The following is a 16,551-nucleotide window of genomic DNA, read 5'->3' as shown; positions in this document are numbered from 1 at the left end:
ATATATCTAACTTCCCTCTGTTTGGGGTGTGTCTAATTATATAAGACATAAACTTCTCAGAGTAGTAGAAACCGATCAATTTTATTAAATGTTTCACTGAATACTAAATTCCGCCGTATGAGCTACTACATTGCTACATATCTTATATGATAAATAAGGGTATCGCCAGTTTTTAAACCGGCGAATTTATTCAAAGCAATAACGAAGAACGAGAAGAAGAAGAAGAAGCAAGTGTTCAAATGTCTGATTAACCCATATCGTGCGTGCATCTCAAGTAAAGCAAACTCTTTAGAGTCTAGCGGTACGAAGTTGCTGCTTGAGCAAAGGTCGGATGTATTCATGGTATCCGTCAGGAACCACGGAGTCGTTCAATGGATCCTTCCACGCTTCCTCAAACAGTTTCGGGTACACATTACCGTCGTAACGGCCCAGCACCGAGTTCAAGTAGTGGTCAGTGTAATTGAACGCGTCCACAAGCGCAACTGCATTAGGACGAACCTAGATGATGGAACACAAAGTGTTAGGACTCAGCTTTTGGAAGGAATCAAATGCAGCGAGAAAGCAATGTAAAACCTGAGAGTACAAGGAGCGGAGCTGGTCGTTGGCGAGCGACCCTTGTTTGGGAGTGATGGTGTTTGTGGAGAGGAAATCTCCGAGGTGTTTGTGAAGGAGGTAGAGCGCGTAAATGTAACACAGATTATTCAGCTGTTTCTTCACTCCTTTGCCTTCTATGTCTTGCTCTAGTTTAGCTATGAACCTAACCGAGACAAAATAGGCAAGATTCAGGAGCTGATCTAGAGAGAGAATCACTAACTTATTTGATAAGTGTGAACGGATTCTGAAGTAGCTTACTTGGAAACAACAATCAATTGGCAATGGGCAATTGCAGCCTCAACCAGATCAGCCAAAAGCTCTTGGAATCCTATAGACAGGAGAAATATGTGAGAGTTTGGTCTTTTGGCTTAGGATGTGACATGACGACCAGTTGTTCTGGATTCACGGAGTTAGAAGAGTACCTTGTTCCTGATTCTCAAACTTGCTGAGATTTTTGGCACAAGTAACAGCCATTCTCAAAGCCCTAGCTTCAAAAGCTTCCAGTACCGCACCAGGTTTTAACCAATCCTCAGCTACATACCCAATAAATAAAACCAACTATACCATTAACTCGTGAATTTTATCGAGGAAAGATCATTCGTTTGTTATTGTATCAGTACGAAAATAGAATATATAAACTTAAAAACTTACCCTTTTGAACACCAGAACGACATTGCAAAAGATGTGCTGCCCGGCCCATATAAGCAGTTGTGCCAACAGGAACCTTTCCGGATCCCAGCTGGGCGACTGTCTTCATAAGGAATCTAGCAACCTATACATACAATTTCAAACATTAGCGTGAATAACCACAAATGGCAAGGGGGGTTAGAGCTTTTCTTATTGAATATTGGGGAAACAACAATGAACCATAAACTTCAAAAGCAGTTAAATGTGGTTTTTCATATCAACCAGAAAAACAAAAACAAAATGCAGGTGATCGAAGCCCAAATTATGTGTATATGTTGCTCAATTCTTCAGAAGACAGTATCCCAGCTGGGATCAGGTGAAATTAACAAAACCTTGCAAATAATCATATCTAAGAAAGTAGAAAACTACGATAAGCCTGTTAAATCAAGAGCTCACAGCTAAAACACAAAAGAGACATAAGAGGAAGACCCACGTTCTACGAAATATATTTGAGCTGACAGTATTATTCTAGTAAGTGGGAATAGGTCGTAGCTGATAATAAGTACCTGTAATTGCAGCACAACATTGTCTCCTTCATATGTGCAGGCAGGAACATACACAGCAAACAGCTCAGGTAGCCCACTGCACCACAAATAGCCATGTCCACCACATAACTTACGACATTCTTCAATGCCATCCTGCACCCAATATAACGCTTAGGCTGACTTTTCTATTCTAAATAAACCACCAAGACAATGTCGAGGTAACAAACAAAATTTTCAACATGCGAGCCGTAGGACCCTCAGAGAAAAGAAATTCATCTGTTTAGTCTAGTGAGCATAAAGGATCAGCTCAGACACATACCGCAGTGGCTGTGGTGGTGAGAGACTTCAATCCTGCAGTGCATGCATGAGCCTCTGGCAAAGTTGTGAAATCACTAGCCGCCAGTCTTTCAGTTACATCCGTGTACAGCCATTTTAGCCACTCTCCAACAAATCGGAATGCATATGCAGACGCTAGCAGAGGAAATAGCCTGTTCTGCTGAGTTTTATAATCAATCACCTGTGATAACCAAAAAACGTTAATGATTGCAAAAGAAAAAAAAGCAAACTCTACACAACCAAATCGAAGAAAATCAGTTCAGCAGAAACTTACAGACAAATCTGCTTAAATCAGGAAAATATTCATACAAGAAAAAGGTAGAAATACTTTGAAATTTGTTATGATCTAACATCAATAGGTGTACGCAGCCATGAGTATCCTTGAATATTAAATGAGTACCTGTGTCTCAATGCCACCATTATGTGCGCCAAATTGCCTCCTCACTGCACTGTACCTTGTAGCTATGCAAACTGCTCGAGATAGAGCATTGGAAGCATCTGCCACAATTGTTTGTCTCACATACACCATAGTACCGTACACCAGCTGTTTTGGAACATCCGATGGAACATATTTTCCTTCCCTTGTAACTTTGGACAGCCTGAAACGTTTTGAAAGAGGAGAAAAATGTAGAACCATAAGCCCGCATTTAAGCACAAGCGATTTCTCTAAACCTATCATTACATCTTGAATGCATATTAAACTCAGACCAGAAAGGCAAAGAGGGAGGACCTCATGAGCATTTGATCTCTAGGAATGCGAACATGATCAAACATAAGAAACCCGTTGTCCATTGAATTATATGCTCCATTTCCCATCTTCGTCCCAATATCACCAACAGTTATATTTGGAAGAGGAGAATGATCTTCTAAGCTGCGCAGTTGCACGATGAATCCTGGAAGAGGAAGTTTAAGCAATCAATACCTGAACAAGAAAAATTTAACTAAAAAATACTGGCTTTTTTGTTTTGTTTTGCAGTACATACCATGGATACCATAGTCTTTGCCGTCAGTAATGAGACGAGCGTAAACAACAGCATGAGTAGAAACTTTTCCCAGGCCACCAGGCCACCACTATTCAACAATCAAAGCAGATAAAATTCTTACACAACTAAGTCACAGTGCATAATAATAACTCAATGAAAGGCTTCTTCTTAGTCGTCAACTCACTTTAGATGCAGTCTGAGTTGGTGTATGAATAACAAACTCATCCGTCTTGGGATCAAAAGTGGCAGTTGTCTCAAGGCCTTGAACATTAGAGCCATGGCCAAGCTCAGTTTGTGCATAACACCCAATAATCTGCATCTTATTAGCCAGCGACAACCACTTCTGCTGCTGCTCCTCAGTACCCTGCCCTTTAATAGCAGGCACAAACATTCCCTACAGAAAGAGATACCATGAATAAAAAAATCAAAACGGTGTCTTTATAAACCATATCTATTGATTGAGAAAAAAAAAAAAGAGTACCCAGTGCAGATCCACAAAGGCAGGCTGATCTACAAAGTGCCTCAATCTTCCTGCTTCTTCCTCTGTAACCAACAAAAGACTCTCAATACAAAAACCTTGAATCAACGAAAACAATTAGGAGGAGCGTGAGAAGAAGAATCCTCCATTACCATTGAGACGAAGCTCAATAATCCTCTTAAAAGCATGAGCACATTTCCTCAAAGTGCTCTTAAACAGCTCCTTCCTACTCAACCTAGCTCTATTGCTTTTCTCAAAGACCTATACATAAACAAAAACACAAAAACGAAATTCACAAAATCGAACACCATGAAAAATCCCTAATCCTACCAAAAAACAAGGAGAATTGAGAAATTGAGAAGAAGAAGGAAATTAACCGGATCGGAGGCGACGAGGCGGGCAATTCGATCGGAAACCTCAAAAGCGTGGTGGGAACCAGCCCAGACGATCTTCATCTCGTCGACGTCGAACTCCGCCTTGTTCCTCTCATCAGCAAGGTGATCAACTCCTTCCATGATTTGGTAATTTCAAAATCCAGTAGCGCTAAAACACTCAAACCTTCCCCGAGAGAAAAAAAAACAAACTCTCACAGATGATTACGAAAGAGAAAGGAAAATAAAAACAGAGGGAGCAAAAGAAGATGACAATGATGAAGAAGATGGTGGCCAAATGCTCTTCCCTCTACCGATTTAATTGCAGAAGTAGTTGGGAGAGATAAATAAAAATTGAAAACTTTTCTTTCGGAGATAAATAAAAAGGAAACAAAGACAAATCCATTTATAATACTTTTTTTCCTTTTTGTTTCTTTTTTTTTTTGGTAGGATTTTGCTTTTTGTTTCTATAATTTGATGAAATATTTTTGGTTTTATCTCGTTCTAAATATTACAAGATAATAATAATAATAATAACCGACGTGGAAAGTTAATCATTTAAGATTTTTTCCAAATATTAGTGGTTATTTTTAAAATTTCTTTGGTAAGAAACTCTATACGTAATTATTATTCAACGAATATTGAGGATAAAATCACATATCCGACACAAATATCTCCCACTTATGGAATATTTAAATTTTCTCCCTCAAATGTAACATATATATTTGACTAAATGTTTTGACAGCCTACATAAAAAAATTTAATATATCGTATTTTTGTACTAAAAAAATAAAATAAAATAAAGACAGTAAAATTAGGCATGTAATAAAAGTTATTTTCCGCCGAATGAAAACAATAAAATATTAAATATGAATGACATGCATCTGAAGAACATGTTGCTAAAACAAGATAAAAGAAGATAAAGGAATTTAGACTACAAGATAAGATAATGTTTTTGTTTTCTTATGTTTAAATATATTAGTTGCGTTATGCGCAGTTCAAAAAAAATTATAATGTAATACAAAATATAACGATTTTTCCATGAAAATTCACGAATATTTAAGCCCTTTGCTTATTTTTCTTACGCATTTCTTACTTGTCAACTGTGTGTAGTAGTAATTAGTAGTAAAACATAACTAATTAAGATCTGTGTTCCAATCTCAAAGTCCAGTTTTAGGTTTTCTTTTTTGGTCGGTTAAGTTAGGCATTTATATCGTTTTGTATTAGTATCGTAAAAGACAACATTTTTTTTTTTTTTGAAGGAAAGACATCGCAGACAATTCGCCACGTGTATAAGTATGGTCCAAATACGTGATCTACCATTCAAGTTCCACGAGTTTTTTGAGCGTCTTTGACTAATCACTATATAAGACTATATGTTAAACACCATTTCCTACTTCCTTGATATTTTCACAACTAAAAGTTATACTTATACAAACCAATCCTTTTACATTTCGTAACCCAAAACATAGACTAAGAGGATGTTGCGTATGTTAGCCTGAAACGCTCCTTCATATAGTCGCCTGCGAGAATAGGCGGGAATCTACACCGATACAAGCAGAGTTGTATATCAGAAACGGACTTAACTTTTATTCTTTTGCCATTCAAGGTCAAAAACGATTTAACAACAGATATGCACCCCTTCACACCCTAAATTGGAGTAATTCAACAAGAGTTTTCTCCAATACCTTGGGGGACAAGTTCCGCTGCAACAACTCTCCAAGCATTCCACATTACAGTCTGGATTGGGATCTAAGAAGAACACCACCTACAGTAACTTCTCCTCGAATTAATTACTTTATCCCCCAAAACATTATCAATTTGTTAGTAAAAATGGAAAAGATTGAGGCAAAGTTACCGAGTAACGTTCTTTTCCAACTGGCATCACTCTGTGCAACGTAGACCTAAACCCCATTACATGAATAATGTGAAGTGTTACCTAGAAAACACACTCACTCTAAACTAGGATTGATTAAAAATTTACCGGAACAGTCCATTGGTCCATCTCTCCATCATATCACCAATGTTGACGATAAACGCCCTACAGTTATAGGAAAGTCCCCCGATTTCGACAATTGTTTCTATTCGACAAACCTCCAAAACCAAGTAGTTAAAAAAAAGCTAACTTTACCCTTTAATTCCAGGGACATCTTCCCAAATGTGTGGTTGTTTCGATTTGTCTCTACAAACCTATGAGTTTCACAGACGGTGTAAGAACATAAGGTTACTAAAAGGAGAAGAGTATGAGGAGAGTTACAAGAAAGAATAAGAAATCATTTACCTGAAGCCCTGGAACTCCATCAGTCGTTAGAAGAGTGACCATTCCATAGTCTGAGTGAGCTGAGGCACCATATGTTTCTTCATTCGACATAATCACTTCACCTATAATATATATATATATATCATCACAAGTGCAGAGATCAAAACCTGCCTGACTCGAACTCCTGGAATATGGCTTACATTTCCACTTCTTGCATATGTTTAGATACATGTTCCTCTATTTCTGTTAAGATACTAATTCTTACCAAAGTTCATCAATATTAATATCAATCATCAATCCAACCAGAATCTAATGTACATAGATACCTGGATAGCGTAAGAGGCGAACAACTGCTGTAGGATCATTCAAGGCTCCAACTTTTTCGAAGAAGTCCTCATCTAAATCCAATGCCAAGGCAATCAAGCCGAGCAATTTTCTACCGACGGAGCTTAAAGCAGAAAAGCAAAACACAACTAGCACGTTGGTCCAGGAAAGTAATAGGAAAGTTGCAAAATGAGAAACTACTCATGAAATAAGCATAATCTCCTTACAATTTATAACCTGAAAAGAAGATATTTCAAGAACACATAGGCAGCTAAGATTGTCCACTTCTACTAACAATGTAATTGGCTACAATAAACTATTTTTGTCCCTACCATCAAGGTTCAAATTTGAACTGTTGATATGAACTTGAAAACCTATTATCAGCTGAGGATGTATAGAGAAATCATGGTATTAAGTTTTAGCTTTGGATTAACTTAGCAGAAGAACGACTAAAGAGCAGGTACTTACAGGACATTCTTGTAGTAACATTCCATGGTTTGTCTCCATGATGGCAAGAGATCTAATACATACACATAATCCGTGAGAGAGAAAAAAAGAGATTGAGATCAAAACAGATTAGAAAAAACCCATGTAGTAAGTAGGAAATAACCTTCAGGAGGCCATTGATTTGGGTATCGTTGAGCAAGCACGCCTTCCAAAGAGCCAAAATAAAAGCTTTCCTTGGAATCACCTAACAAAGAGAGATCAAATCTGTAGACTACCTCCAGCAAGAAAGCAAACCACCAAATGAATAAAACCTGTGGAGGAGGTCAAAGACGGGTCAAGCTTCTCAGCAAACAAAGGAGTATAACCAAGCAAATCACGGCGGAGTAAAGCCATCTTCTCCTCTAGTGGAAGATTAAAGAAGCCTTTGCTCTCCTTAAAAACCCTTTCCATTAATTCAGCCGCGATCCCATGATTCTTGACATAAAAGAATCCATGTTCAAGACACGCCTTACGGACATAACAAAACAAAAACAGCTTTAATCAGCAATCATAGTCCCCAAACAAACAAGACCTCCTTCAACTCAATAACGCAGACCAAAATTGAAACACTCAAAATCGTAAGAAAGCCAAGTAAAAGCTATTAAACTAAAAAAAAAAAAAGACAAAACTCATCTTCGTCAATTGATGCTACATCCTACAGGTGCTAGTCTTGTCTCTTTAAAAAGCAGGATACAAATAACAGAGTGGTGAAGAAGAACCTGACGAATCAATTGTGCGGTGGTGATTTTATCCGGCGAAGAGAGGTCGATGATCGGAAGTAGAAGCGATGTTCCCATTAATCCGACAGTGAAATTATAAAATGAGGATTCTTTTTTCTTTTCTTTTTTTTTACTTTTGGTCAGTTTTATGAAATAGAATTTTAAAAAACATACGTATATGTGAAAACTGTTAAATTGGACTCTGAAATGGGCTGGCCAAATCTCACATAACAATGTAAGCCCACATTAACAAGAGGCCCATATAAAAGAAAATTAAAATTTGAAGATATTGTCATCACTGCACAGAAAAGACATGATCCGTAGGAGCGAAACAAAAGTACAGCTCCTGTTACTATGAGCTTGAATACGTCTCGCGTGTTGTGGAAGAATCTGCGTCTTCCACATGTCTGACAATTAGGAGACAAGCCTTAATTAATTAGGGTTTCTATGATTTTGTGAGAGTTTTGTTTTAACTTTTTTTACGTCAATAAATAATGGATACATTTTTTTCTAACGGACTTTGTTCCACAACTAGTAGTATATTAACCAATCGCAAATACAGCATACGTGATATAGTTGTAATTATGTTATAACCTTTCATTTATTATAACAAATTCATATCCACGCAAAGCACACGACTCAGACTCAAACCCAAACCTTAATTAGAACAGGTTTATTAACTTAGAAAACTCAAACATTTGACACATGCATGTCTTATTTAAGCAAATGTGGAGCTTAATCTCATGATAGATATATTTTAGCCCGAACCGGAGTACGAGGCGAGGGTTTGACTGAATCGCTCGTGGAAATAATCTTTGGTCCGGACAGGTGGAAACCTGAGGCAACAAAATGACAAATCAACCAATTTAAGTGATTTCAATAGAAGACCAAATTTTTTTAAAGTTATCACAAACAACACTCTATGCATTATTGTCTTAATATACCTGGGAGGAGATGTTTCACTACAACAGCTCTCCAAGCACTCCACAACGCAGTTTGGGTCTGGATCGACGAATACAGCCACCTTCAAGTAATCAATACCAACTTGTTTAGTTCACGTTTAATGATGATGATTAGCAAAAACAGAGACTTATTCAAACGAATTACATCGTACGTACCGAAAAACGTTCTTTTCCCACCGACACCACTCTATGCATTGTTGATCTTAATTATAATCAAGAAGAGATATATCTTAATTAACTCAAAGTATGAATGTTTTAGTTTAGAAATGAAACTGTAAACTAAAAAGTATGAATGTTTTAGTTTTTGTAAGTACCGGAAAAGACCATTAGTCCATCTCTCCATTAGGTCGCCAATGTTGACAACAAAAGCCCTGCGGTTTTAATTTACACCAAGTCATATCATATCTTAAGTTTTTAGGCCTTAATAATCAAGTACATGATAGTGTAACTTACCCTTTGACTCCAGCGACATCTTCCCAAACTTTTGGTTCTTTATCTTTATCCCTACATACCTTTTAGTACGTAAACATTGTTAAACGTATAACAACTATTTTGTTTTATTTTACTTTAAAACTGAGTTTTAAGTTAAAGATTATGAGATGAATACTTGAAGCCCTGGAACTCCATCAGTTGCAAGAAGAGTTATCATTCCATAATCTGAATGAGCAGACGCTCCACATGTTACTTCTCCAGATGAATTCAACTCTCCTATTTATATATAATGTGAGAAAGAGAGACTTTTAATAAGAATAAAAGTAAATAAATCTAGCAGTAGTAGAGTTTTCATATCAATCCCCAAAATGTTATAAGACCTGGATAACGTAAAAGACGAACAACTGCTGCTTGAGCATTGAAGCCTCCCACTTGTTCAAAGAAGTTTTCTTCTAAATTCAGTGCCAAAGCCACTAGGCCAAGCAATTTTTTACCAACATCCCTAATTAAGAAGCAACAAAAGACCATTAAACAAAAACCACAACATACAACAATCCAATATATATAGAAAAGGAAACAACGTTGACATCATTAATTAATTAGTTTTACAAGTATTTTGGTCAGCATAAGCAGAACAAGTTTCCATCTGCTTACATTACAGTTTTATAGTAACATTCCATGGTTGGCCTCCACAGCGGCAAAAGCTCTACAAACATTCATAATCCATAAGATATAGATAATTATCATAAACAATTACAAAACAAAGCATTAGTATTTGGTAGAAACAAAGGGTTCAAAGGCCCATAATTACTTGAAATTCCGTTAAATTGGTAGATGAAAAAAACATTTCATCAGTTCTATTTTTTCTTTCTATGTTCTCTCGGTCAATATGATTAAGAAATTTCCAAACCTCAATATTAGTTTTGCATTTAAAAATATTGTGAATTCAAGAAACAAATACTTCATAGGTCATACCTATTATTACAATCAGTGTTCACGAAAGCGCTATGCGCTACCTAATTCCTAGCACCTATTTTATATATGCAGTTAAAAATTACAAAAATATAACATATGTAATTTTAGTCGGTTTAGACTGTCGTTTAGATGTGGAATGAGCATGTAGCGCCTAGTTAGAAGACCGCTTAGACCAACCTCATCGGTAGAGACCCTCACATTCTCTCAAAACATTTTATTTTAATCATTTTCTTTTAAAATTATTATTTGTTTAAATTAAAAACAAAAACAAAAAAATTACCCTATTATAAAGTGACAGCAGATGAGAACCGATTATTTGGGGTTCTCATTTGAGAGACTAATCACAGCTTCTGTACTCCTTTATTGTTATTTAATATTTTTAATTTGTGAGAACCTCTTTTAAAAGCTGCCGTTGAGGTTGCCCTTAAAGCAACTCCAATGCAAGTTTGTTAGTAAGTTTCTAGGGGTTAGAAGGAATAAAAATAAATCAAAAATGTATAATAAGTTAAGGAAAAGTTTTTAGCTAAGAGATTTAGAACATGATTTTTAACAACATGTGTCAGTTTTTCATTGAGTGGAGCAAAGAAAAAAAAAAACAAGGTTTCTACTTTTAAAAATTTTAATGCTTAAAAACTTTACCATTGTAGGATAAATTTTACTTACTCTTTAAAAGATTTTTAGCTTCAGATTTTATATTTCATTGTAATAAAAATATACTAACAAACTTTTTAAAAAATTTACCATTGGAGTTGGTGTTAGAACTCTTTTAGAACACTGATTACAAGGTGTAGATTTTTTTTTATTTTTGTTATTAAGATCTAGGCCAAAAAACGAAGAAGAAGAAAAATTGTTATCAAACTCTTGTGATAACATTAATTATCAAAAACTATAATATATTGAACTGATTATCCGGAAAATCCGGTTTGCTTTCCCGATTCGTCTTAAAAATATAATAATTTGTTTGTAGCTAATTCTACTTTTCTATGTATAATTTATATACACGTCTCGATCAAGAGTGGGTAAAGAGTTTTTATATCAAAGAGAAACAATCATTGAGGACTAATAGGAGTTTCACTATATCAACTTGCTCACTATCATCATATATTAAATAAAAAGTTTCTATACTATAATATCAACTATAAAGTATTATCCAAGAAATGTTACCTTCACGAGGCCACTCATTAGGGTAAATTTGTGCCAAAACTCCTTCTGAAGATCCAAATGTGAACATCTCCTTGGAATCACCTTTTATAAGAAAAAAAAAATCTCAAATCAATATATCACACATTTCGATTTCTTAACCAAAGCCAATGATAAAAGTTCGTATAAGCTAACTACGATAAGGTATAATATAATTAAGAACCTTTGGCTAAGGTAGAGGAGTGGGGTTTCTCCTCGTATAAAGGTGAGTAACCACGAAAACCACGACGAGCCATCACCATCTTCTCGTCAAGAGGAAGAGAGAACAGTTTCTTGCTCTCCATTAACACTCCTTCCATCAACTCTTCCGAAACGCCATGATTCGTTAAGTAGAAGAATCCATGATCCAAACAAGCCTTCAAAAAAAAAAATTCAATTTTACCACCGACACAGTAACCATATAAAGAAGCATTTACTGTCTTTTTTAAGAGTATAAATTAATAATACAATCAATAATGTCGTTTTGTTATCTTAGAGGGAGAAGAAGAAGAAGAACCTGACGAATCAAACTGGAAGTAGAGAGTTTCTCCGGCGAGGAAAGATCGATGATTGGAAGTTTCAGAATCGTTCCCATGATTTATTCTTATCCCCCTACTCAGTTTCATCAAGCTAGCTAGTTTCATCCATTATTTATATTCTTACTACGTTGTTTGTGTTTTATTCCTTGACTTTTCGGCCCGAGTTATGATATACACTGGGCTTTTATTAGGCCTATTAAATATAAATTATCGGTCCAAGTCCATGTTTTCATTACAGTTTAGATCAAATATGTTATTTGTACTTCGCAACTTGTATATATCGGTTTTGGAGCTTACCGTAGAGAGTAATCATCGAGTCGATGGGTGAAGGTTTAAAGAGGATTCTAAGCTCTCTCATCTTCTCAAAAGTGGCCTCGGCTTTATCCAATATATCTTCAGATTTCGTGTAAGAGTTCAGGACTCAGACTGAGGAGAGTGGCGTAGACAGAGAAAGCCCTCATGTTCTTGGGAATGCTTTCGACGGCAATTCCAAAACAAGAACATTCTCAACAACATGAAGCCTAGCTGTGTAATCTTCTGGAATCATATCAAAAACCTTCTGTTCACCCATCCACTCCGATGCCTAACACATTGCAAAGATCATTTCCAAAATCTCCTTACTACACCAAAATTACCAACATAATGTACAGTATATTTATGTGTCACATGGTCTATATACTAAAATATTATATGATTATTAATACAATGGATATCGTAAGATTTAATCTCAAGTGCTTTACAAAATTGATTTGGGTCACGGAGATTTTTGAAGAAGCCTCTAAGGTCAGACGGTTTCACTTGATGGCCTTTAGTTTATTAATATAACAAATTCATGATATAAACCCAAACGGCCAAACCCAAACCTTAATATTAGAACAGGTTTATTAACGAAGAAAACTCATACATTTTGACACATGCATGTCTTATTTACGCAAATGTGGAAGGAGCTTCTCATACATATATATTTTAGCCGGAACCGGAATAGGAGGCGAAGGTTTGACTGAATCGCTCGTGGAAATAATCTCTGGTCCGGATAGGTGGAAACCTGATGCAACAAAATGACAAATCAACCATTTAATTTAAGTTCTTACGATAGAACACCAAAACTTTTTAAGTTATCACAAAACAACGAGAGTTATTAATACACACACACACACCGGGGAGGAGATGTTTCACTACAACAGCTCTCCAAGCACTCCACAACGCTGTTTGGGTCTGGATCGACGAATACAGCCACCTTCAAGTAATCAGAACCAACTTGTTTATGTCACGTTTTATGTGCTGGTGATTAGCAAAAACAGAGACTAGCTAGTTCGAACGAATTACATCGTACGTACCGAATAACGTTCTTTTCCCACCGACACCACTCTATGCATTGTTGATCTTGATTATAATCAAGAAGAGACAAAATCTTAAGTTAAAATATTACCTTAGAAAAATGAAATTGTAGTGTTTCAAAAGAAATGAAATTGTAGTGTTATAAAGGAAATGAAAATGTAAACCAAAAAGTATATATATATAGATGTTTTAGTTTTTGTAGGTACCGGAAAAGACCATTAGTCCATCTCTCCATAAGGTCGCCAATGTTAACAAGAAAAGCCCTGTGATTTTAAAAGTCATCATATATATCTCAAGTATTAGGCCTTAACTACAAATAGTGTCAATTAAAAAGCATATATGTTTGTTTATGGTTTTATGTAACTTACCCTTTGATTCCAGCGACATCTTCCCAAACTCTTGGTTCTTTATCTTTATCCCTACAAACCTTTTAGTACGTAAACATTGTTAAACGTATAACAAATATTCGTTTTATTTAATTTTAAAAGCTGAATTAAAATATATTATATATGAGATGAATACTTGAAGCCCTGGAACTCCATCTGTTGCCAGAAGAGTTAGCATTCCATAATCTGAATGAGCAGAGGCACCACATGTTACTTCTCCAGATGAATTCAACTCTCCTATGTGATAAAGAGGGACTTTAAGAATAAAAGTAAAGAGATCTAGCAGTAGTAGAGTATTCTTATCAATCCCCAAAATGTTATAAGACTATACAAGGTATGTTGAAAGACCTGGATAGCGTAAAAGACGAACAACTGCTGCTTGAACATTGAAGCCTTCCACTTGTTCAAAAAAGTTTTCCTCTAAATCCAATGCCAAAGCCACTAGGCCAAGCAATTTCTTACCAACATCCCTAATTAAGAAGCAACAAAAACCACAACATGCATACAACAAAAATCCAATTAAATATATGAAAAGGAAAACAACAATTGCTCCATTAATTAGTTTTACAAGTATTTTTTTGGTCAGCATAAGCAGAACAAGTTTCCAGCCACTTACATGACAGTTTTATAGTAGCATTCCATGGTTGGCCTCCAAAGCGGCAAAAGCTCTACAAAAATCCAAAACAATTGCAATAGAAATAATTAAGGGGTTCAAAAGCTAAACCTAATTGTAATGTTTTTCTTTTGGTTGAAATGTTTGAGTTTATTTGTTGCAATTTGGTTAAAATTGGTAGCTAAAACAAACAATATTCCATCAATATTTTTTTTTAACGTTCTATAATTCAATATGTTTAAGATTTTTTGACACCTCAATATTAGTTTTTCATTTAAAAATATTTTGGATTCAATAAGTTCATAATTGTTATAAGAAAAAAGATACTTCATATAACTCATAACTATTAGTAGAAGGTATGCATTTTTTTGTTATTAAGGCCAAAAAAATGAGGAAGAAGAAAACATATTATCAAACTATTTAAATAACTATCAACTATAAATCTTTAAAATAACTATCAAACTATTAAAATAGCTATTAAAAAAATGAGCATCCACAATGGTTAATTTTATGGGTGTCTTTAAATTAAACTCTTTCAATATGTGATATTTTTATATTAAAAAAATGGATATCTTTGAAAAGAGAATTCTGTCTCCCTAAAAACATTTAGATCCCCATTTTTTACAATGTCTTTAAAATTAGTATTAACTTCCTCACTATTATCATCTATTTAAGTATAAAGTTTCTATATTATATCCATTATAAAGTATTATGATCCAACAAATTTTACCTTCAAGAGGCCATTCATTAGGGTAAATTTGTGCCAAAACTCCTTCTGATGATCCAAATGTGAAAATCTCCTTGGAATCACCTTTTATAAGAAAAGAAAAAAATGTCAAATGAATATGTGTCACACATTTCCTTTTTCTCAACCAAAGCCAATGATAAGAGTTAGTATAATAAAATTAGGATAAGCTATAACATAATATAATTACGAACCTTTGGATGTGGCAGATGGGTCAAGCTTTTCGTCGTATAAAGGTGAGTAACCACGAAAACCACGACGAGCCATTACCATCTTCTCGTCAAGAGGAAGAGAGAACAGTTTCTTGCTCTCCATTAGCACTCCTTCCATCAACTTTTCCGAGACTCCATGATTCGTGAGGTAGAAGAATCCATGATCCAAACAAGCCTGAATAAAAATAAAAAAACAATCATCAAAATATCAATTTACTACCATTTGCATAGTAACCATATAAAGAAAGCATTTACTATTTTTTCAGACTAGAAACAAATATATAATACAACCAATATAGTCCGGTCGTTTTGTTGAAGAAGAAGAAGAAGAAGAAGAACCTGACGAATCAATCGGGAAGTATAGATTTTCTCCGGCGAAGAAAGATCGATAATCGGAAGTTTCAGAACCGTTCCCATTATTTCTTCTTATCCCCATAGGCCTCTCTACTCAGTTTCATCCATTATTTATTTATTTATTTTTTATTTATGTTATTCCTTGATTTTTCGGCCCGATTTTTGATCGAACCTGGGCTTTAGGCCCATTAAACGTAGATTCTCGTCCAAGTCCACGTTTTCCAATCAACAATCAAGTCGTTGTGTGTGAAATGTGTGTGTGATTTGTGTTACTTCAAAGATAATCAGCAAAAACAAATATATATATATATATATATATATATATATCGAAATAAATTTAAAAAACTCAACTATATTAATTAAAATTTCTGTAGATGTAGCGGTATAATTTATAAAATACTATATAATATATAATATAAATACTATATAATATACGGAGTTTAACATGAAACTTAACAAAGGTGAGTGAGTGACATATCAGGAGAACGTACGTGGATTTGTAATAATACGACATATATGATATAACTCCAGTCAATATATTTGATCGATATGATTGCAATAGATTTTTTTTGGTTCATTAATGGACCTGACTTAACAGGTTCGGACATAAATGCATAGTGCGTATGATTTAATTTTTAAAAAACCCAAAATAAAAAAAAGATCTTATTAGGACAGTGATTCCTTAATTAATGGAAGATTTAATAAAATAAATGCAGATGGACCATACATCTAATTTTGATGATACCAATGCCACAGTCCACAGAAGACATTGCCCAAACACGTTTTCTCTTATATCTTTTTTTTTGCTTCATCAACATGGTCTCCATCATTGGACCTCTCCTCGTTTTATCACATTCTTAGAGTATGGTACTACATTCAACTACATTGGTAACACACATTTATTACTGACACAATTTTTGCAGAACCCTAATTCATTCAATCATTTTCATTGGCAAGAAGAAAGAAAAAGAAAAAAATACTTAAAAAATATATTCACCATTTCATGAGTTTTGTAACTTTATTAGTTAAGCTCTTCTTTGTTTACACAGACCAGTGTTATTTAAAATACGTATATATGTGTGTGTGTGTGTAT

General features: G+C 34.9%; 4 protein-coding genes across 6 annotated transcripts; all 4 read right to left on the bottom strand.

Annotated features, from left to right (window-relative positions):
* Positions 1 to 62: 62 nt before the first annotated feature.
* LOC17879199 (peroxisomal acyl-coenzyme A oxidase 1) lies at positions 63 to 4,278 on the bottom strand. The gene is made up of 14 exons (XM_006283215.2): positions 3,941 to 4,278; positions 3,716 to 3,824; positions 3,567 to 3,628; positions 3,270 to 3,479; positions 3,086 to 3,173; positions 2,833 to 2,995; positions 2,503 to 2,701; positions 2,086 to 2,283; positions 1,788 to 1,919; positions 1,246 to 1,366; positions 1,017 to 1,127; positions 853 to 922; positions 574 to 757; positions 63 to 498 (listed from the first exon to the last, which is right to left on the bottom strand). The coding sequence occupies exons 1-14, from the start codon at positions 4,076 to 4,078 to the stop codon at positions 289 to 291; spliced, it is 1,995 nt and encodes a 664-aa protein (XP_006283277.1). The 5' UTR covers positions 4,079 to 4,278; the 3' UTR covers positions 63 to 288.
* Positions 4,279 to 5,311: 1,033 nt separating this feature from the next.
* On the bottom strand, positions 5,312 to 7,852 carry LOC17878580 (1-aminocyclopropane-1-carboxylate oxidase). 2 transcript variants are annotated; one of them, XM_006285479.2, is made up of 11 exons: positions 7,724 to 7,850; positions 7,277 to 7,472; positions 7,129 to 7,209; positions 6,987 to 7,038; positions 6,521 to 6,642; positions 6,216 to 6,316; positions 6,066 to 6,124; positions 5,919 to 5,975; positions 5,793 to 5,838; positions 5,623 to 5,702; positions 5,312 to 5,477 (listed from the first exon to the last, which is right to left on the bottom strand). In XM_006285479.2, exons 1-11 carry the CDS (start codon positions 7,799 to 7,801, stop codon positions 5,408 to 5,410), a joined length of 942 nt encoding a protein of 313 aa, XP_006285541.1. In that variant the 5' UTR covers positions 7,802 to 7,850; the 3' UTR covers positions 5,312 to 5,407. The 2 variants fall into 2 exon arrangements, with proteins under 2 accessions (XP_006285541.1, XP_023633924.1); XM_023778156.1 differs by lacking the exon at positions 5,312 to 5,477 and having other exon boundaries at positions 5,627 to 5,711; positions 7,724 to 7,852.
* A 442-nt stretch (positions 7,853 to 8,294) lies between these two features.
* Positions 8,295 to 11,924, bottom strand: LOC17877600 (2-oxoglutarate-Fe(II) type oxidoreductase). The gene is made up of 11 exons (XM_006286118.2): positions 11,789 to 11,924; positions 11,456 to 11,648; positions 11,257 to 11,337; positions 9,772 to 9,823; positions 9,498 to 9,619; positions 9,293 to 9,393; positions 9,139 to 9,197; positions 9,000 to 9,056; positions 8,842 to 8,887; positions 8,668 to 8,747; positions 8,295 to 8,559 (listed from the first exon to the last, which is right to left on the bottom strand). Exons 1-11 carry the CDS (start codon positions 11,864 to 11,866, stop codon positions 8,481 to 8,483), a joined length of 948 nt encoding a protein of 315 aa, XP_006286180.1. The 5' UTR covers positions 11,867 to 11,924; the 3' UTR covers positions 8,295 to 8,480.
* A 658-nt stretch (positions 11,925 to 12,582) lies between these two features.
* LOC17880093 (2-oxoglutarate-Fe(II) type oxidoreductase) lies at positions 12,583 to 15,539 on the bottom strand. 2 transcript variants are annotated; one of them, XM_006284094.2, is made up of 11 exons: positions 15,444 to 15,539; positions 15,087 to 15,279; positions 14,878 to 14,958; positions 14,151 to 14,202; positions 13,883 to 14,004; positions 13,671 to 13,771; positions 13,517 to 13,575; positions 13,355 to 13,411; positions 13,148 to 13,193; positions 12,968 to 13,047; positions 12,583 to 12,855 (listed from the first exon to the last, which is right to left on the bottom strand). In XM_006284094.2, the coding sequence occupies exons 1-11, from the start codon at positions 15,519 to 15,521 to the stop codon at positions 12,777 to 12,779; spliced, it is 948 nt and encodes a 315-aa protein (XP_006284156.1). In that variant the 5' UTR covers positions 15,522 to 15,539; the 3' UTR covers positions 12,583 to 12,776. The 2 variants fall into 2 exon arrangements, with proteins under 2 accessions (XP_006284156.1, XP_023634519.1); XM_023778751.1 differs by having other exon boundaries at positions 13,671 to 13,720.
* Positions 15,540 to 16,551: the final 1,012 nt, after the last annotated feature.

This window comes from Capsella rubella, unplaced genomic scaffold (genome assembly GCF_000375325.1).
Source record: "Capsella rubella cultivar Monte Gargano unplaced genomic scaffold, Caprub1_0 scaffold_7, whole genome shotgun sequence".
NCBI lineage: Eukaryota > Viridiplantae > Streptophyta > Magnoliopsida > Brassicales > Brassicaceae > Capsella > Capsella rubella.
This window is presented reverse-complemented; position numbering and strand designations above follow the sequence as displayed.